This window comes from Hemiscyllium ocellatum, chromosome 21 (genome assembly GCF_020745735.1).
Source record: "Hemiscyllium ocellatum isolate sHemOce1 chromosome 21, sHemOce1.pat.X.cur, whole genome shotgun sequence".
In the NCBI taxonomy this organism is placed as follows: domain Eukaryota; kingdom Metazoa; phylum Chordata; class Chondrichthyes; order Orectolobiformes; family Hemiscylliidae; genus Hemiscyllium; species Hemiscyllium ocellatum.
In genome coordinates this window covers 25,037,643-25,059,451 of record NC_083421.1, presented here as the reverse complement: position 1 = coordinate 25,059,451, position 21,809 = coordinate 25,037,643, and the positions used below count along the sequence as shown (strand labels likewise).

Sequence of the window (21,809 nt, the reverse complement as noted above, 5' to 3'; positions counted from 1 at the left end):
TTTAGGGTGTAGGTTTGCTCACTGAGCTGTAGGTTTGATATCCAGACATTTCATTCCCTGGCTAGGTAGCATCATTAGTGGTGACCTCCAAGTGAAGCGAAGCTGTTGTCTCCTACTTTCTATTTATATCTTTCTCCTGGATGGGGTTCCAGGGGTTTGTGGTGATGTCATTTCCTGTTTGTTTTCTGAGGGGTTGATAGATGGAATCTAAATCTATGTTTTTGTTTATGGCGTTGTGGTTGGAGTGCCAGGCCTCTAGGAATTTTCTGGCATGTCTTTGCTTAGCCTGTAGGATAGATGTGTTGTCCCAGTCAAAATGGTGGGTTTTTTTTCATCCATGTGTAAGGCTATGAGGGAGAGAGGGTCGTGTCTTTTTGTGGCTAGCTGGTGGCTAGACAACAGCTTTTGGGCGGCACGGTGGCACAGTGGTTAGCACTGCTGCCTCACAGCGCCGGCGACCCGGGTTCAATTCCCGACTCAGGCGACTGACTGTGTGGAGTTTGCACATTCTCCCTGTGTCTGCGCCGGTTTCCTCCGGGTGCTCCGGTTTCCTTCCACAGTCCAAAGATGTGCAGGTCAGGTGAATTGGCCATTCCAAATTGCCCATAGTGTTAGGTAAAGGGATAATGTAGGGGTATGGGTGGGTTGCGCTTCGGCGGGTCGGTGTGGACTTGTTGGGCCGAAGGGCCTATTTCTACACTGTAAGTAATCTAATCTAATCTAATCTAGCTTCGCTTCACTTGGGGGTCGCCACTGATGATGTTACCGAGCCAGGTAATGAAACATCTGGATATCAAACCTACAGCTCAGCGAGCAAACCTACACCCTACAGAGTCAGCATGGATGGAAGTCGGTAACAGGAAGGAGTAGAGACTTTGTTGGGTGTTTTCTATAGACACGCCATTAGCAGCAGAGAGATAGAGACTAGATTGGACAGCAGATCTTGCAAAGGTGCAGATGTAACAGAGTTGTTGTTATGGGTAGCTTCAATATCCCCAATGTTGATTAGAACCTCCTCAGTGCAGATGGTCTGGATAGAGCTGACTTTCTCAGGTGTGTCCAGGAAGGATTCCCTTCCTGACTCAATATATAGATAGGCCGACTGGGGGGGAGGGGTATTGGATTTGGTGCTAAGTAACAAGCCAGGCCAGGTTTCAGGTCTCTCAGTGGCAGACTACTTCGGTGACAGTGACCACAACTGCTCACCTTTACCATAGCCATGGAGAGGGATAGGAACAGACAGATAGGAAGATATTGAATTGGGAGAGGGGAACCTATACTGTTATTAGACCGGCGCTGTGGAGTATAAATTGGGAACAATTGCTCGACGGGAAATGCACAACAGAAATGTGGAAGCCTTTTAAGGAGCACTTGTGAGTATTGGATAATTTTGTCCCACTGAGACAGGCAAGGAGTGGTAAAGCAAAGGAGCCTTGGATCACCAGAGGAGCTTCTCATCAAGAGGAAGGAAGCTTATTTAAGGTTGAGGAAGTAAGGATCTGGCCTAGCTTTAGAGGATTACAGGGTAGCTAAGAAAGAACTCAAAAATGGATTAAGGAGAGCTATGAGGGGGTACAAAAATAGCCTTGGCGGGAAGGATTGGGTTTGTGATGAATAAGAGAATGATAAGAGAGAGGGTAAGGCTGATCAGAGATAGCAGAGGGAACTTATGCACAGAGTCTGAAGAGGTAGGGGAGACCCTAAATGAGATTTTTGCTTCAGCATTCACGAGTGAGAAGGACCTTGTTGATAGTGAGAACACTGTTGACCAGGTTAATAGGCTTGAAGAGACTGATATCAAGAAAGTGATGAACTGGAAATTCTGGGAAGCATTAAGATAGGTAAGTCCCCAGGAATGGACCAGATATATACGGGACGTGAGGAATGAGATTGCTGCATCTCTGGCAATGATCTTTGCATCTTCACTCTCCACGGGAGTGTTACCGGATGATTGGAGGGAAGTGAATGTTCTTCCTCTGTTCAAGAAAGGGAATAGGGAAAGCCCCGGGAATTACTGACCAGTCAGTCTTATGTCTGTGGTAAGCAAAGTGCTGGAAAGGATTCTGAGAGATAGAATTTGTGACTATTTTGAAAAACATAGTTTGAGTAATGATAGTCAGCATGGCTTTGTGAGGGGCAGGTCATGCCTCACAAGCCTTATTGAGTTCTTTGAGGATGTGACGAGGAAAGTTGTCGAAGGTTGAGCAGTGGGTGTGGCGTATATGGATTTCAGTAAGGCATTTGATAAGGTTTCCCATTCTAGGCCCATTCAGAAAGTTAGGAGGTATGGATAATTTGGCTGTCTGGATACAGAATTGGTTGGCCGAAAGAAGACAGCGAGTAGTACTGGATGTAAAGTATTCCACCTGGAGGTTGGTGACCAGTGGTGTCACGCAGGAATCTGTTCCTGAGCCTCTGTTCTTTGTAAATGACTTGGTTGAAGAAGTGGAAGGGTTTGTTGATGGGGTAGGTGGGGTTATAGATAGTATGGAGGGCTGTTGCAGACTACAACATGAAACAGACAGGATGTAGAGCTGGGCTGAGAAGTGGCAGATGGAGTTCAACATCGATAAATGCAAAGTGATTCATTTTGGAAGGTCAAATTTGAATGCTGAATACAAGGTTAAAGACAGGATTCTTGGCAGTGTGGAGGAACAGCAGGATCTTGGGGTCCATGTAGATAGATCCCTCAAAGTTGCCACCCAAGTTGATAGGGTTGTCAAGAAGGCGTATGATGCTTTGGCTTTCATAAGCAAGGGGATTGAGTTTAAGAGTTGCTAGGTTTTTCTGCAGCTCTATAAAACCCTGATTAGACCACACTTGGAATATTGTGTCCAGTTCTGGTTGCCTCTTTATAGGAAGGATGTAGAAGCTTTAGAGAGGGTGCAGAGGAGATTTACCAGGATGCTGCCTAGATTGGAGGGCTTGTCTTATGAAGAGAGGTTGAGTGACGTCGGGCTTTCACACTGGAGAAAAGAAGGAAGAGAGGTGACTTGATAGAGTTGTACAGAGTAACTTTTCCCCAGGGCAGAAATGACTGTCATGAGGGATCATAATTTTAAGGTGACTGGAGGGAGGTTTGGAGACATGTCAGTGTTAGGTTCTTTCGACAGAAGGTGGTGGGTGCGTGGAATGCACTGCCAGCAATGGTAGTAGAGTCACAGACATTAGGAACATTTAAGCGACTGCTGGACAAGCACATGGATTGGCAGTAAATTGAGGAATGTGTAGGTTAGGTTGACCTTAGATGAAGATAAATACTCGGCACAACATCGTGGGCTGAAGGGTCTGTTCTGTGCAATACTGTTCTATGCTCTAAGTAAGAGGTACTCTGGGAACTGCAAATCTTCAGAACTCGCTGGTGGACCTTACTCCCCTTGCATCTCAAACAGCATCTCAACCCTTATGCATGACCATTAAGATCCTTTATTGTTGTGGGACTGGAGTCACAAAGAAAGGTATACATGGGTAAGATTGGAGCAGGGACATTAGGGCTATTTTCCTCAAGGACATTAGTTCATTATTTAGAGTTTTCTGAAATGAAACATGATATCTAATTATTTTTTCATTTTCAGACCGTCAGACTGGAATTTGAATTTGGGGTGTTTGCCTCGGAATATTAATCCAAGACTCTGGATTAGTCCAAGGTCGTGGCCATACTTAGAACTTAATGAAAGATCCTCCATTCCTCACTTGGCAGTTTGCATGAGGTACCCAATTTGCAACTCTGAAGGTCTTTGAGAAGGAGCAGTAGGTGTAGGTCTGAGTCCCATTGCCCTGTTCCTCAGAATTATCCTCAGGCTTATTTCCTGTCACTTTGAAGTAGTGAGTACCATTACGTGACTGTGTAGCTCAGCATTTGACTGTTAATTTCACCTAATCCAAGAGATACTGACAACAACTCACACCACTGGTGTGAGCTGGTCACACCACGAGTAACGGCTATACACAAGAGTTTGGTGACGACCAGGAAGATGAGCAAGTGTGGACAGGCAGTACGGGAATCCCTGTGGCCATTTGAAGAAGGGCTCATGCCCGAAACGTCGATTCTCCTGTTCCTTGGATGCTGCCTGACCTGCTGCGCTTTTCCAGCAACACATTTTTCAGCTCTGATCTCCAGCATCTACAGTCCTCACTTTCTCCAACAACTCACAAACAGCCAGAATGACAGGCACAATGACACTCAAGAAGCCAGAATGACAGGCACAATGACACACAAACAGGCAGAATGACAGGCCTACAAACAGGCAGATTGGCAGGCCCATTGACACACAACAGGCAGAATGACAGGCATACTGATACACTAACAGGTAGATTTAACGTAGAATGACACACAAACTGGCAGAACAACAGGCCTATAAACAGACAGATTGGCAGGCCCATTGACACACAACAGGCAGAATGACAGGCATACTGATACATTAACAGGCAGAATTAACGTAGAATGACACACAAGCAGGCAAAACAACAGGCACATTGACAAACAAACATTCAAAGTGACAGGCTAACAAACATAATGATTGACAGCAAACAGATCGATCAACATCCGAATAAATTAAGAGATAAACTGTAACGGAAACAGGTGGAGAAACAGACAGAGGGACTAACACACAGACCACTCTGACTTACTTTGCACTCTGATTCTTCGACTCCCAACCATTCGAAGATGTTTGCGGAAATTTCTGCAGGTAAATAAAATGATATTTGAAATCACCAGGAACTAATCTAAGCCTCTTCAAGGGCAAAACTGCGCAATTATATCACTATGGCTCCAGTTATACGTGGTTTTATGCCTGTTTAGTACGGAGAAAATAACAGCACAGGCACAATTGACTGGAGCAACAAACTGTGCTACGAAGGGGTCACCTAGTGGAGGCAGGTACAAAGGAGTTTCCTTTGTCAGTTGCATTGGCCCAGTGACCTAATTAACTGCTGGTGGGTGGAAATGAGACGACTTTGGTGACTTCTGGGTTAGGTTGTGTAATCTGTTCCTGTTTTATTTTCCGGAGTTGATAAGGTTCACAATGGCAGGAGAACCCAGGCCCGTGGAATGTTCCTCCTGCAAAGCGTGGGAAATTAGGGACACCTCCAGTCTCCACGCTGATGACATATGCAGAACGTCTGTTCAGCTGCAGCTCCTGGTTTGCCCCCTCAGAACTGCAGATGGACTCACAATGGAGTATTCATGAGGCCGGGAATGTCGTGAAGGGCATATTTAATGAGCTGGTCACACCACTAGTAATGGCTATTCACAAGAGTTTGGTGATGACCAGGAAGGTGAGTAAGTGTGGACAGGCAGTACGGGAATCCCTGTGGCCATTCCCCTCTCAAACAGGTATACCATTTTGGATACTGTTGGAGGGAATGAATTGAATTTATTGTCACATGTTCCGAGGCAGAGTGAAAAGCTTTGTCTTGCAAGCAATACAGGCAGATCACAGAGTTAAGTAGCACAGACGCTAAATAATATGTAAGCAGTGACAAAAACAAAAACATGGGTACAGGGCGAATGCTAAGAGTTTGTGAGTCCATTCAGTATTCTAACAACAGTAGGGTAGAAACTGTTACAAAACCAGCTGGTGCGTGTGTTCAGGCTTCTGTACCTTCTCCCTGATGGTAGAGGTTGTAGAAAAGCATTGCCAGGGTGGAATGGATCTTTAAGAATGCTGGCGGCCTTTCATTGACAGCGGGCCTGGTAGATGGATACTGTAGAATGGCCTGTCAGGGGAAAGCAGCAGTAGCAACCAGATCACGACTGGCGCTGTTCTACAGCAGGGAGTGTCGAAGTGTGGGCAAGCATTAGTGATAGAGTACTCTATAATCTGAGGCATTGGCTGCAAGCGAGATGGTGTGTTACCACCCTCGTGTCAGGGTCAAGGATGTCTCTGAGCAAGCACAGGATACTCTCAAGGGGAAGGGTGAGCAGCCAGAGGTTGTGGTCTAAATTTGTGCCAATGACATAGGCAGAAAGAGAGATGAGGTCCTGCGAAAGGAGTTAGGTAGGATATTAAAAACAGGACTTCAAGAGTTGTAATCTCAGAATCACTTCCTGTGCAAAGTGCCAGTGAGGCTAGGAATAGAAAGATAGTACAGATAAATACATTGCTAAAGAGCTGCTACAGGAGGGAGGCCTTCAAGTATGCGGATCATTGGGATGTCTTCTGGGGCAGGTGATACCTGTACAAGGACGGCTTGCACCTAAACTAGAGGGGCACCAATATCCTGGCAGGGAGGTTTGCTAATGCCACTCAGGAGGAGTTAAACAAGTGTGACATGATAGAAAGGACAGTCGGAGTCTTTTTTTGAGGGTAGAAACATGAATTACTTGAACACATAGATTTATGGCAAAAGGAGGAAGTTTAAGGGAGATGCGAGAGGCAAGTTGTTTTTTACACAGGGAGTGGTAAGATTCTGGAATGACAGCCGGGGCAAGTGGTGGAAATGGATACAATAGCAAAGTTTAAGAGGCGTCTTAATTGATAAATGAACAGGCAGGGAATAAAGGCATATGGACCAAATGGAGGCAGAATAATTTTAATTTAGAAAGGTATCATGTATTAGCTCAGCCCTGGTGGACCAAAGGGCCTGTTACTCTGCTGTTCTGTTTTTGTTGTCCCATGAAGGGTTTGCTTCCAGGCTACCACTGGGGGCCTGGGAATGCAACCGACCACCCTTTGGCCCATTGACAGTGCTTAACAATGGGGACATCATACTTTCCCACACTGTCAGAAGTTGGGAATGGAGCACATTGCCATTTAGTCTAACTTCAAGTGCAGCTGGACTCCGAGTGCTCTGCTCTACTGCAATATCAGTGCGTCTCAGCAATACCATCCAACACTACACCAATTTGATACGGTTGCTGAAACTGTTAAGATCCGATCTACATCGTCCTGGAGTATGTTTTTATTTATTCAATCTCAGGATGTGGGCATCACTGGCTTGGCCAGCATTTACTACCCATCCATAATTATACAAAGGGCAATTAGGATCCATTGCTGTTCGTCACATGAAAGCCAGACCAGGTAAGGACACCTTCCCTAAAATGATTTTCTGACATTCAATCATTAAGATTCTTAATTCCAGAACTTTTTGTTAATGAATTCAAATTGCAACATCTGCCATGGCAGGATTCATACTCAGGTCGCCAGAACATTACCTGGGTATCTGGATTAATATTTAACTTTATTCCTGATGAAGGGCTTTTGCCCGAAACGTCAATTTCGCTGCACTTTGGATGCTGCCTGAACTACTGTGTTCGTCCAGCACCACTAATCCAGTATCTGGATTAATAGTCTGGCGATAATACCACTAGGCTATCACCTCCCCATGGCCAGATGTCTGCAAATTGACAGCTCGTGTTCCTAGCGATAACCACCAATATGGGGGGTGGATTTTTTACTCTCAGAATTAATTCATACTGAGCCCAAGATGACATTGTACTACAGACACAGAAAACTGGACAGAGAAAGCCCCACATACATGCTCACAGGGTCTGAGTTCACAGTGGAGGAAGGAGACAGTTGCCTGAACTAAAGTGTGAAAACAGTGTTTAAACTCCAATATCACCAGTTACAAGGCATGACGTTTTCTGGTTATGTGGCAGCCAGTTGTGTCTCCGATAAGTGGAGCCAGAGGAATTGGCTAAGAGCCACATACCTCTGGATCACAGTGGCACATTCGTTCTCCCGCTTCCTCCTCTTCCTTTCCATGCAGCCCCGGAAAGCCCTGAGGGAAAATGTGATCAAAGTTCACCACAAACTGAGCTGTACATTGAAAATCAAGCACTGGCTCTCTAGACAAAAAGGAAAGGGTTGCTATGGAAATAGAAAAATAGAAGTACTCACGATATTCTTTATGACAGGATGGTTGATTGGCAGTAAAAGAGAAAAAAGATCTTATTAATAATTCTGAGTTAGACATTCAGCCATCATAGTGAAGTTGTTAAATAACACAATCCAAAAACCAACAAGTCCATTATATCCTTTTCCCCTAAGCCCCTTACACAATCCTGACGCAAAATCCCTGTTTCCCAGGTAATGATATTTGAGAATATATTCCCAATTTGCAATGTTTTATAATCCATTCTTCTATTAGGAGATTGAAGAGATATTAGAACTGCTAGCATAATTTATTAACATTCATCCTGGGAAAGACTGGTATTGGAATACAAAGGCTGGTATTGGAATATAAAGACTGGTATTGGGATACAAGGACTGGTAGTGGAATATAAAGACTGGTATTGGAATACAAAGACTGGTATTGGAATACAAGGACTGGTATTGGAATATAAAGAGCTGAAAATGTGTTGCTGGTTAAAGCACAGCAGGTTAGGCAGCATCCAAGGAACAGGAAATTTGACATTTCGGGCCAGAGCCCTTCATCAGGAATGGAATATTATTGGAATATAAAGACTGGTATTGGAATACAAAGACTGGTATTGGAATACAAAGACTGGTATTGGAATATACAGACTGGTATTGGAATACAAAGACTGGTATTGACTGCACATACCAAGTTGAGCACTGAATGTGGTAGTGGACCCCTATCTTAAACCATCGGTAGCAGTTGGATAGAATGGAGTGAATAGCCATTTCAAAGAGCAGACAAACTTCAGCAACATTAAAGTAGAACTGGGGCTATGTAGATAACAAATGGGCAGTTTGATTTCTGACTCTAAAGGACAATAAGACATAAGGGAATTAAATGTGCACAATCAAATGAGATACCGTTCATTTATGTATACAGTTAGGGGATACTTCAATCAGGTTAAAAAAGATTCACTTGTTTGTTAATTAATAGGCGCAAAAGCTTACTACTCTGAGGATATAAAACTGGTTGAAAATAGTCTTCATTGAATGCTTGTCATCAAAATTGCCCGTAATTCCACTGTAGCTCAGTTGGATTATAAATTAAAATCTCGCCTTATGGAGCCCAGCTTGAAACTAGCAGTCATTGCATTAAACCTTTCTGTTTGTTATTAGAAAGAGGGTTAAGAATGCTGCTCATTATTTCGGCTCTCCCACTTAACTGATTCATATTGAGACCATGTGGCCCAAGTTCCTGGGATGAACATTAATAAGCACATTTGTCACCAATATGTTAAGCAGTTCTAACAGCTCTTCAATCTCCTAACAGAAGAGGTTATAAACAGTGCAAAATGGAAATAAAGCTGAATTATATAGTGATTTTAATTAGAGTGACTGTTTTTGAAGTTCAGAGGATGTGAGCCATTGCTGAACTTGGAATGATGAGGCTTCATATCAGGTAGGGTCCAGTACATCAATGAGGTAATTCAAAGGTGGCAGATTGACATCCATTGTGTCTGTATTTGCACTGTGCGGGTGGTGAGTCCCTGGTCCTATGTGTGATGGTGATCAATGAAAAGGTCTTTGAGAATTTATACATTCCCATCATATTTAGCCAGAGGAAGAGTATTGGTACAAGCAGATGATCAGTGTTGACAAAAATCATGTCACCTGCCTATCAGTTATAGGATGATATTGACTCCTCCAGCTCCATCCATATCAGAGTCATTGAAAGCAATTCTGCAACAAAGTGAAAACAGAAAATGCTGGAAATCACGGTGGGTCAGGCAGTATCCACACAGAGAGAGCAAGCTAACACTTCGAGTCTAGATGACTCTTCATCAGAGCTGACGTGAAGTGTGGAGTGGGCAATATTTATGCAACAGTAAGGGGATGAAGTACTTTCTCCCCTACACTTCACCCTGCCACCACTGCATAAATGCTGTCCCCTTCACACTTCATGTCAGCTCTGAAGAAGTCATCTAGACTTGAAACATTGGCATGCTCTCTCTCCATAATGCTGCCTGACCAGCTGCGATTTCCAGCATTTTCAATTTTCAGTAAAAATCCCAGCAACTTGCTTCTGCAGTAAAATAGACTGCCAACACCCTAAAGTAAAACGGCAATCCCAAAGCCAATCTTTTTAATCTCCTTGCCTTATCTCCCACATTTCATTCCTTCCCTTTCCACATCTTCTCTCCCTGATCTGATAGCTTCACTTGGTCCTGACTCCCCAGACACCACACCACTGCTGGGAGATTGCCTGGTAGTTATTAAAGAAGGAAGCACTTGGACTTATTTAGCATCATTCGTGAATGTGAAGCATCTCAAAGTACTTGACAGCCAAAGCACAACATCTGAAGTGTAGTCACTGTAGTTAGAAGGATTTTCAACAGTCAACTGTGCACAGTAAGGTCCTGTCAGATGACTGGATAATTTCTGGTGCTGTTGAAGGATAAGTATTAACTAGGATACTGTCTTTTTTCCTTGAACAGTGCTTTAAAATCATTTATGATTAGTCAGCCGATGGAGCATGGCATGAGTATGTGAAAACCCACTAAGGAAATCTCTATGACTCCACATGAAATTCCCCTGTCCTTGTATTGCCATTTGGGTGTATTCCTATCACACAGCACCATTTCACATCCTTGTCCTTTATAACTATAAACGGTTCACTAAACTAACTCCTTGTTTTGGTTAAAGTCCACATGTGCAAGGGGCATTTTGGAATGACCAACATTAGTCTGGCTGTGTGAATACCCTGGGAGACTGACAGGAACTGAAGAGCCATGATAAGGCTGTACCAGTGATTGGACAGGGTGGAGATTCATACAGTCCTTAAGTGAGATAGCGTCTCACAGGATAAATGATCCCTTTACCATTTCCACCAACTGATCGATCCTATCACTCTGACTTTTTTAGCTCAGCCAACTGTACCTCAAATGATGCAAGGTATTTCTCCTTTTTTCTTTGTATCAGGAGTTTGTGTGTTCAGGACTTGGACATAGGTTCAGCACTAATGTTTGAGTGCAGCATGAATACAGGTATTCCGATAAGAAGTTAACTTGAGGATGTTCTCCTCGTATTTTGACAATATTGACCTATTGCACAACACCTCAAACAGATATTTGTTTTAACATATAGCCTGTGACTATTACATAGCAGGACTTTAGTTGCCCACACAGATCGTTATCTCTCTCATTCCATCCCTAAGTCAGCTAATACTGCAAACAGATGAATTTCTGTACCTCATTCACAATTTGTGGGAACTTCCTACATTCTGACAGTGAATATAATTTAAAAGTACTTCACTGGTGGCAGAGAGTTTTGGGCAATCCGAGGTTATGGAATTTAAGTCACTTTTCGGGATCAGCTCCTGACTCAGCTGTGAATTTTCTCCTGGGTTTGCAAGATGCCTATGTACCACAGGAGCCGAAGCTCATGCCCAAGGGACTGCCCAGCTGCACTGTTTAAACCCAAAACTGACTGGAGCAACAAGCTGGCATTCATTCTTATAAGGAGAAAATGAAGTCTGCAGATGCTGGAGATCAGAGCCGAAAATGTGTTGCTGGAAAAGCACAGCAGGTCAGGCAGCATCCAAGGAGCAGGAGAATCGACGTTTCGGGTATAAGCCCTTCTTCAATTCCTGAAGAAGGGCTTATGCCTGAAACGTCGAATCTCCTGTTCCTTGGATGCTGCCTGACCTGCTGCGCTCTTCCAGCAACACATTTTCAGCTCATTCATTCTTATAAAACTGGCAATCCCAATATGGATCATAGGAAATAACACAAGTAGACCATTCAGTCCTTCAAGCTTGTCCTTCCAACGACAGAGACTATGGCTGATCTTCCACATGGATGCCATTTTTCCACTCGAGTCACTTCCCCCTTGCTGTCTTCAGTATCAAGAAATCTGTTGATCTCTGTCCTGAACATTCTCAACAACTGAATCACCACAGCCCTTTAGGGTAGAGAACTCCAGAGATTTATTACACTCAAAGAAGAAATTTCTCCTCATCTTGATCTTAAATGGCCTGTCCCTTAATCCTAGACTCCTACAGCCAAGGGAGCATCCTTCCTGCAGGTTAATGACTCATTGTGGAAAATTGTGTCTGTTAAATTGAACTATTATTATAAATATATTGATCCACATATTCATGCTAAGAATGAAGTAAAACAAGTCAGCAATTTGAGCCAAGCCTCTTGTCACTATGCACGGACCCTGTTTGCTTTTGGAGACTTTGAGAAAATATACATCCAGCTTACACATACAGATCTGCATGAATCTGATTCACATCATGTGGCAGTGCTACCCTTTAAATCCTGTCTGAAATCATCGCACAAGTACCTAAAGAACTGTGACAGTTAAACTCCTGTATAACCAAGACATCAAACACCTCAAAACAGCAACTGTCTTTGCTAAAGCTGAGGCAGTGTCTACAGGGCCTCTGAATCAGTGACAAAAGTGGTAAAAAGATGGGAATGCTTTTTTGAATTTACCTCACTGCCAAGGGACCACAGGGGAATGAGAAATTCCGGAGAGTACGAACTACAACTAATAATATCAGGGCTTTGAAGACACTGTGGATTTAAGATCAGAATAATCACAGATCCCTTCACTACTTGATCTGTTCGCTGCCACAATGGATTATCATCAAGAAAGTTATTGGCTGAAAGCCTGCAGTTATTACATTAATGCATGGGACACAGCTGGTACATTACATTTACATTCAGTTGTAAATTCACAAATGGAGTGCTCGCTGTACATGCTAGCTGTCTGAGCCTACTGCTATTCAATATTCAGTGTGAGCTCATTAAACGCCAAACTGAGCTCTGAAGTGCTGGCAAATCTCACACATTTAACAAAAAACACTGATAGCAATAATAGGTCAGAAGTGCTTCAGCAAAGGCTTGAATATTGGGTGTCACCAATTAGTTCCAGATTAATGGAACACTATTTCGGGTCTAGGAAGCAAGTGGACCAGTGCTCAAGCCCAAGTACTTGTTGTTTCTGTCATTACTGCATTCAGATGCAGCTTGTTCTCATATACTGTACACACTGGATAAAGAGGAACTCTCACAGGAGTGACTGCACAGCTCATGCAGGACCAGCTCCTCATTATTAGCGTCAAAGAAAACAGGAATGATCCATTCCATCTGGTACTTACAAGCTCACATATGTCTCAATCACAGCTTCTCTAATTGTATATAGAGAATGGTTCATTTTCTATTGCCTATATTCTAACTTGTGTGAAGTCTCATTCACCCTCAACTCGGTGCTCACTGACCTATACTGTTCCTGGATTCCGAATGCCTCGATTTTCAAATCCAGTTCCTTGGCTTCAAACTCTCTGACGGCCTCAACCTTTTCCAACTCTGAAACGTTTCCCAGTCCCTCAGCGCTCTGTGATGTGAGTATTCTTCTATTCTAACATCTTGTACATCCTCCACTTCCCTTAGCTCAGCATTAAGGATGCACTGTTAGCCATCTATCACCTAAACTCTGGGATTCTGAAACTCTGCCTCTTTGAAGATAATCCCTAGAGCCAATCACTTGTCAAAGCTTTGATACAACTACTCATTTTTGGTTAAATGTCAATTTCTAACTAAATCACAGTGCGATGCATAGGAATATTTAACCATGCGCAATGTAAATGCAAGTTGTTGTTGATTCTGTACAGTATCTTGTGTCACCTTCATTTACATAGCAGCCATGTGGGGAGTAATCAGTCCATTTCATCAGACATAGTAGTCTTTGTGTCAGCTCTGTTGAATGTGTAAAATAGGAACACATAGATGCTGGAAGAATGCAGAAAGGTCAGATAACACAGTGTGAACACAGCGGTTGACAGCCTTTCATTGCAACATTGAGATGAGGCATTAACTCTGACCTGCTGAGTGCTTCCACCTTCTTTGCATTCTGACCTCAGATTTCCCCCGTATTCCACTTTTCCATTGAACATACTGTTGCTTTAAAAGCAATGATTCATCCCTATTGTGATTCTGTGCATCATGTTTGTGTCTTGGAACGAGCTCCTGTGCAGGGCACTGTTTGAAAAGGGGAAACCCCAGTCCCATTCAGCACTGTGTATCAACTTATACCTACATCCCACCTTTGACGTAAATTGTACCAAAGGCTTCACAGGAATACCACTAGATATACGCTTATTGCACAACGGTTCAGAAATGATCATCTAAACAGACGAATTCAGGAGGCTGGAAGAACCAGGCAGCATCAGAAGGTGGAGAGATCAACATTTCTGGTGTCACCCTTCTTCAGGACTGAGGTTGGGGGTAAAGGAAGCTGCAGATAAAGGGAGTGGGGGGGAGGCAGGACAGAGTTCTGGGGATAGGTGAAAACAGGCTGAGGATATAACCTGGTTGATTGATGGGAGGGATGAATCCAGTTGGTGGCTGGAAGGAAGGGTCGATGAGAGGAATGGAAGGGAGGGGGAGGGGCCGGAAAGGCAGTCAAGGATGGGAGGGGAAGTGACTTTAAACTGCAAAACTCATCATGGAGTCCTCCAGGTTATCGACTGCCCAGGCAGACGGTGAGGTGGTGTTCCTCCAGTTTGCGGTCTGGTTCGTTGTGGCAATGGAGGAAGCCAAGGATGGTCATGTCAGAAAGGGGAATGGGGAGTGGAATTAAAATGGGCGGTGACTGGGAGGTCAGGTCAGCCCCTGCAGGCCCAGCTGAGATGCTCAGCAAAACATGCCCTCAGTTTACAATTGGTCTCCCTGATGTAAAGAAGACCACGTCGTGAGCACTGGATACAGTGAGCTAGGTTGGAGGAGAGGCAGGTAACTTCTGTTTCACCTGGAAGGACTGTCTGGGGCTCCGGATGGAGGTGAGGGGTGTGGTGTACCAGCAGGGGAAGGTACCTGAGATTTGGGGAGGTTCATGGGAGAGTGGCTCGAAGCAAGGATTGCCAATGGGAATGATCCTTGCGGAAGGCAGAGAGGGATGGGGAGGAAAAGATATTCTTGACGGTGGGGTCTGGTGGAAGTTGGCGGAAGTGTTTAAGGATAATGTGTTGGATGCAGAGGCTGGTGGAGTCATAGGTGAGGACAAGGGGTACCCTTTCTTTATTACTTTTAGAGGGGGCATGGTTTAGAGTAGTGGAACAGGGAATGAAGGTGGTTGAGTGGAAGGCTGTCTGGATGACAGAGGGGTGTTAAGCATATTGTTCAAAATAGGTGGACAGCTGGGATGCTTGGGAGTGGAATGTTTCCTCACCTGGGCAGATACGGTGGAGGAACTGGGAGAACGGGATGGGGTTTTTGCAGGATACTTGGTGAGAGGAAGTGTTGTCCAGGTAGTTGAGTCTGTGGGTTTATAGTAAATGTCTGTCTGGAGATTGTCACTGGGGATGGTAAGCACAGGCACTGTGCTCCAACTCTTCCGCCGTTACATCGATGACTGTATCAGTGCAGTGTCCTGCACCCAGGATGAACTGGAGCAGTTCTTCGACTTCGCTCATAACTTCCACCCCGCCCTCAAATTCACTTGGTCCATCTCGGACACCCCCCTCCCCTCTCTTGACCTCTCCATTTCCATTCCCAGTGACAATCTCCAGACCGACATTTACTATAAACCCACAGACTCAACTACCTGGACTACACCTCCTCCCACAAGTATCCTGCAAAAACTCCATCCCGTTCTCCCAATTCATCCACCGTGTCTGCCCAGATGAGGAGACTCCCAAGCATCCCAGCTGTCCACCTATTTTGAACAATGTGTTTTCTCCCCCGTCATCCAGACAGCCTTCCACCGCACCGCCTCCATTCCTTGTTCCACTGCTCGAAACCATGCCCCCTCCCAATACGATAAAGACAGAGTCCCCCTTGTCCTCACCTACCACCCCACCAGTCTCCACATCCAACACATCATTCTTAAACACTTCCGCAATCCAACTAGACGCCACCCAACAAAAACATCTTCTCCTCCCCACCCCGCTCTGCATTCTGCAAGGATCGTTCCCTTCGACAATCCTTGGTTCGCACCAGTCCCCACCAAACCCCGAGGTACTTTCCCCTGCAGCCGGAAAAGATGTAAGACCTGCTGGTACACCACCACCCCTCACTTCCATCCAGGGCCTCAAACTGTCCTCCCAGGTGAAGCAGAGGCTCATCTGCCTCTCCCCCAACCTAGTTTACTGTATACAGTGCTCCCAATGTGGTCTTCTCTACATCGGGGAGAATAAATGTAAACTAAGGGAACATTTCGCCAAGCATTTCAGCCGGGCCTTCGGGGGCCAACCTGACCTCCCAGTCACCACCCATTTTAATTCACCTTCCCACTCCCTTTCTGACGTGGCTATCCTTGGCCTCCTTCATTGCCACAACAAACCAAACCCCAAAATGGGAAGATTAAAACCTCATCTTCCACCCGGGCAGTCTACAGCCTGGAGGACTCCACACTGTGTTCTGCAATTTCAAATAACCTCCATTCCCATCCCTGACTCCCTTCCCAGCCCCTCCCATTCCCTTCCATTCCTCTGATTGACCCTCCCTTCCAGCCACCAACCAGATTCATTCCTCCCATCAACCAACTAGGTCGTAGCCTCTATCAGTGTTCACCTATCCCCGGTTCGCCACCCTAGGCCGCCAGCCCCTTTATCTGAAGCTCCCCTTATACCTATCCCCATCCTGAAGAAGGGTTACACCCAAAATGTTGACTTCACCACCTTTTGATGCTGCCTGGCTTGCTCTATTCCTCCAGCTTCCTGTTTGTCTACCTTGATTTCCAGCATCTGCAGTTTTTTTTTGTCTCTTTATAAATTCAGAGCAGTAGGCCATTCAGCCCCTCAAACCTGTTCGTCCATTTAGATCTTAGCTGATCCGATTTTAACCTCAAATCTTCACTCTCTCCTACCCCAGTAACCTCTTAGTCCTTTGCTTAAGAATCATCCATTTACTTTTGTCTTAAATATTTGGGGCTCTATTTCAATTGCCTGTTCAGGAAGAGAGATCAAAGAATCACAACTATTGAGAAAGAAAATTCCTCATCTGTGTTTTAATTGGGTAAAATCTGATTTTTAAACAGAGGCTCAGTCGTTCTAGATTGTCCTATTAAGAGGAAACATACTCTCCATATCTTCCCTATCAAGATATCAAGACCCTTCAGGATCTTAATTCACTAAAAGGTAGTGGATATAAACCTGGCCTGTTCAACCTTTCCTGATAAGAAAACTTCCTCATTCCAGAGATTAGTCCAATAAACTTTCTCTCAACTACTCCATCATATTTACATCCTTCTTTGAATAAGGAGACCATAGTACTCCAAATGTGGTCTTACCCATATAACTGAAGCATAACCTCCCTACTTTGGTATTGAATTCTCTTCACAATAAATAAGATTCTATTTGCTTTCCTAATTATTTGTTGTACCTGCATACTAACCTTTTGCTATCCATTTGGGAGGACAACCAGTTTCCCTAGATCGCAGAGCTCTGCAATTTTCCATCATTTGGAATCACTCCACATTTTCGCTCACTAAAGTAACCTATATATCTTTTGTGACCTCTTAAATTAATCTTCACAACTTACTTTCCTACCTATCTTGTGCCATTAACAAATTTGGAATTTACATCCCAAATCCCTTCATCTGAGTCACTTGAAAACAGTTGAGGCAGATTGTACACAATTGCAGTCACAGCACAGAGCCCTGTGGCACATCACTCATTACATCTTGCCAATCTGAAAAAGACCCATTTATGCCTACTCCCAGCTAGTCTTCTATTCATATCAGTGTGCCTCCCAATCCACCATGAGATCTTTATTTTCTACAATAACCTTTGATGTGGGACTTTATCAAACATTTTTTGGAAATCTATGATCCCCTGTACCATACTCACGCCTGCATTGTGGTGGTTGCTGTCTGAAAGTTGAAGAGGTTTTCCTTTGGGAACCAAGTCCGAATTGGGACATCATCTGAAACAGAAAAATTATTTCACTCAAAACTATCCGTAGGCAAATTAGAAAGTATTTCAGTAAAGGTCACTTTCAAATGGAGAGCTGGGAGCTGCAGCCACGTCTGCTACCTGGACTTGAACATCGACAGGAGTGCAAATCCTTTGCCATAAACCAGGGAAGCTGCAAATATACAGGCTGATTTTGCAAAACTAAAGCCTAGAATCTCACTGGCCTCTTCCTACTGCAGTTCACCGCCACCTTTGGCAGGATAATTAGGGCTGTACAATAAATGCTGGCATAGCCAGTGATGCCTACATCCAATGAACAAATTAAAAAAACATACAAAGTATATATTGCTGTTCCTGTTGATTTGCAAACATCCCAAGCTATCGAATCTAACAGAGCTTAGAAATCAAAATTGTTGAATGATTTCAGCATAAAATGAAGCCATTGGGCCCATTATGTCAGAGTCAGCCTTCAGTAACAGCAACTCAGCTAGTCCCACCCACACCCTGCCTTTCCATCATAACCCTGCCAATATTGGTTTGCTTTAGAATACTATTCGACTTCCTTCTGAAGTTCGCAACTGAATCTGCCCCCATCTCACTCTCAGGCGGTACTTTCCCGATCCTATCACCTCACTACATACAAATAGTTTTTGCCATTGTCCTCTGGTTCCCCTCTACCAATCATGACAGCTCATTTCTATCCACTCTTTCCAGAGCCATCAGGATTTGAAACCCTCGATCATATTTCCTCACAAATATGTCCTATATAAACAATACTCCCAGTTTTGCCAAACAGTCCTCAGAGCTGAAGCTCCTCATTTCTAGAACCATATTTAAGTTTTTCTGTTTTGTTACAACGCCTTCACATCCTTCTCAAAGTGCCACTCAGAACTGGGTGCAATATCTAGTTGGTGCTGAATCAGTCTTTCATAAAGTTCATTGCAGCTTCCTTGCTTTAATATTCTAAGCTTTTATTTCTAAAGAGAAGCATATGAAGGTCTTTGTAACCTCCTTGCCATTTTCAATGATTAGGAGGTGTCGGTGTTGGACTGGGATGTACCAAGTTAAAAATCACACAACACCAGGTTATAGTCCAACAGGTTTATTTGGAAGCACTAGCTTTCAGAGCACTGCTCCTTCATCAGGTGGCTGTGGAGTATAAGATTGTAGGACACAGAATTTATAGAAAAAGTTTATAGTGTGATGTCACTGAAATTATATATTGAAAAAGACCTGGATTGTTTGTTAAGTCTCTCATCTTTTATAATAGGCATATTGGTTTCAGTTTTTTTATATGTAAATCCCAGAAAGTTACATTCTCAAGGGAACTTTAACAATTGGTGTCCTATCAGCCCAGAAGGTGTGAGGTGCCCTGTGTGTGTGTGAGGCTGCCTGTGCCCCAATGTTCAGACTGATTCTAATCTAAAAAAGGAATCTACAGAATCTTACATGGATTCATGCAGTTTTTGAGCAAAATAAAATGTAATTCTGCAAGTACAAATTCATCCCACAAATCTAATATCCCCTCAAGACTGATTACTAAACTCAGTGATCTTGGACTAAGCCCCACTCTCTGCAACTGGATCCTCAGTTTCCTGACCCACAGGCCACAATCAGTGAAGATTAGGAACAATATTTCATCATCACTAACGCTCAACACTGGAGCCCCCCAGGGTGCGTACTCAGCCCTGTACTATACTCACTGTATATCCATGACTGCATCGCCAAATACCAGACTAATGCCATTTACAAGTTTGCTGATGACACCATCATAATCGGTCGAATCTCAGATGGCGATGAAACAGACTACAGACGGGTGTTGGAAGACCTGGAAAAATGGTGCACCGAGAACAACCTAGCTCTCAATGCCAGCAAAACCAAGGAACTCGTTATTGACTTTCGGCGGGATGTTACTCATGTCCCCCTACACATTAACAGCACAGAGGTGGAACAAGTGGAGAGTGTCAAACTCCTGGGAGAGGTGATCAACAACAAGCTTTCCTGGACTCTGCATGTGGACACATTAGTTACAAAGGCCCAACAATGTCTCTTCTTCCTCAGGCAGCTGAGGAAATTTGCCATGACGGTGAATACCCTTGCCAACTTTTATGGGGCGCCATCGAGAGCATTCTGTCTGGATATATCACCACCTGGTATGGCAACTGTACCATTCAAGATCGGAGATGGTTACAGAGAGTGGGGAATTTGGCCCCGACAATCACAAAGGCCAACCTCCTATCTATAGAATACATTTACCAGGTCCACTGTCAAAGAAAGGCCGCCAGCATTCTTAAAGATCCATCCCACCCTGGCAATGCTTTTCTACAACCTCTACCATCGGGGAGAAGGTACAGGAGCCTGAGCACACTCAGTTTCTACCCTAGTGTTGTTAGAATACTGAATGGACTCACAAACTCTTGGCATTCGCCTGTACCTGTGTTTTGGATTTGCTGCTGTTTACCTATTATTTACTTATCTATGCTATTTAACTCTGTGATCTGCCCGTATTGTTCACAAGACAAAGCTTTTCAATGTGCCTCAGTACACGGGACAATAAATTCAATTCAATTCGTGTGTGTGCGCGCGCGTGTGCATGTGGATGTGTGTGTGAGGGTGTGGGGTGTGAGAGATGTGTGTATGTGTGAGAGTGAGAGTGTAAAAGAGTACAAGGCTGTGAGAAGGTGCATGTGAGTGTGGAAGTGTATGTGTGAGCGTATGAGAAAGGGTCTGCATGAGTGTATGGGTCTGTGTGCTTGGGAGTGTGTGTATATACATGCACGTGCAGTGCAGTGGGGTCACTTGTAGTGTGACATGAACCCAAGGTCCTGGTTGAGGCCATGGCTATCAAAATTGGCTATCAGCCCCTCCTCGGCCACTCTGCGTTGTTGCCTGTCCCGAAGTCCACCTTGGAGGATGATAACCCGAAGGTCCAAGGCCGAATGTCCCAGATGCTGAAGTGTTCTCCGACTAGGAGGGAACACTCTGGTCTGTTGATTGTTGTGCGATGTCCATTCATCCATTGCCGTACCATTTTCAATGACTTATATGCAGGGAATTGAACTCATTTTTTATACTGCCTCTTTTCATTTTTCTTTCCCAGAATGAAACACTTCACACTTCTCTGCACTAAATTTCATTTGCAAATATCCGTGTATTGCACCAATCTGTCTGTGTCTTCTCAAACTCCATCACTACCCTAGTTGTAGTTAGCAACATTTCCAGTCTGCATGTCATTTGCATTCTGCCTGCTGCTACTTGCTAGTGAGTATGGAAATTGCACATTAGAACAGATGAAGGCATAGCCAGAGAGATGATGAAGGAGGCGACAGCCTTAGATTCCTGGGGCAGAAGGAGCGGATCTAGGTAAGATGGCATAATGATTACCCTTTAAATGAGGCAGGAACATCAAACTGCTTGAGCTTCAAGGACCATCTGGCATCGACCAAGCAACCAGAAAAGACAGAAACAGCCCCGTCGACCCTGCAAAGTCCTCCAAACTAACATCTGGGAGCTAGTGCAAAACTTGGGGAGAGCTGTCTCACAGGCTAGTGAAGCAACAGCCTGACATAGCCATACTCACAGAGTCATATCTTACTGACAATGTCCCAGACGCCACCATCACCATCCCTGGATATATCACTTAGCTATGCCTCTCACTTGCTGCATATGCTGTTTGACATGCAAATAGTCATGTTTTGTAGCTTCACCAGATTGACACCTCATTTTTAAGTATGTCTGGTGCTGCTCCTGGCATAACCTCCTGCACTCTCCATTGAACCAGAGTTGATCCCCTGGCTTGACGGTAATCATTGAGAGGGAGATGTACCAAGCCATGAGGTTGCAGATTGTGCTGGTGTACAATTGTGGATATGGATGCCCAGTGTTGAGTTGCTAGATCTATTTGAAGTCTGTCTCATTTAACGCAATGATACTGCCACACAACTGAATTGAAGGCAGGACTTCATCTCCACAAGGACTGTGCTGTGGTCACTCTTACTGATACTATCATTGGCAAATGCAGCATTAGGACAGACACAGCAGAGGGACCATCACAGTGGTAGGAGAGAGTTGCCCCAAAGTCA

At 44.3% G+C, this 21,809-nt stretch overlaps 1 protein-coding gene across 1 annotated transcript in view; it reads right to left on the bottom strand.

Annotated features, from left to right (window-relative positions):
- The window catches only part of nsmfb (NMDA receptor synaptonuclear signaling and neuronal migration factor b), a 104,283-nt gene that overhangs the window by 44,883 nt on the left and 37,591 nt on the right, over window positions 1-21,809 (bottom strand). The window contains exons 4-7 of the mRNA XM_060841013.1: window positions 17,662-17,737; window positions 7,845-7,850; window positions 7,657-7,725; window positions 4,630-4,682 (exon numbers count right to left, since the gene is read on the bottom strand). Coding sequence (XP_060696996.1) covers window positions 4,630-4,682; window positions 7,657-7,725; window positions 7,845-7,850; window positions 17,662-17,737 — 204 coding nt within the window. The remainder of the gene's footprint in view (window positions 1-4,629; window positions 4,683-7,656; window positions 7,726-7,844; window positions 7,851-17,661; window positions 17,738-21,809) is intronic.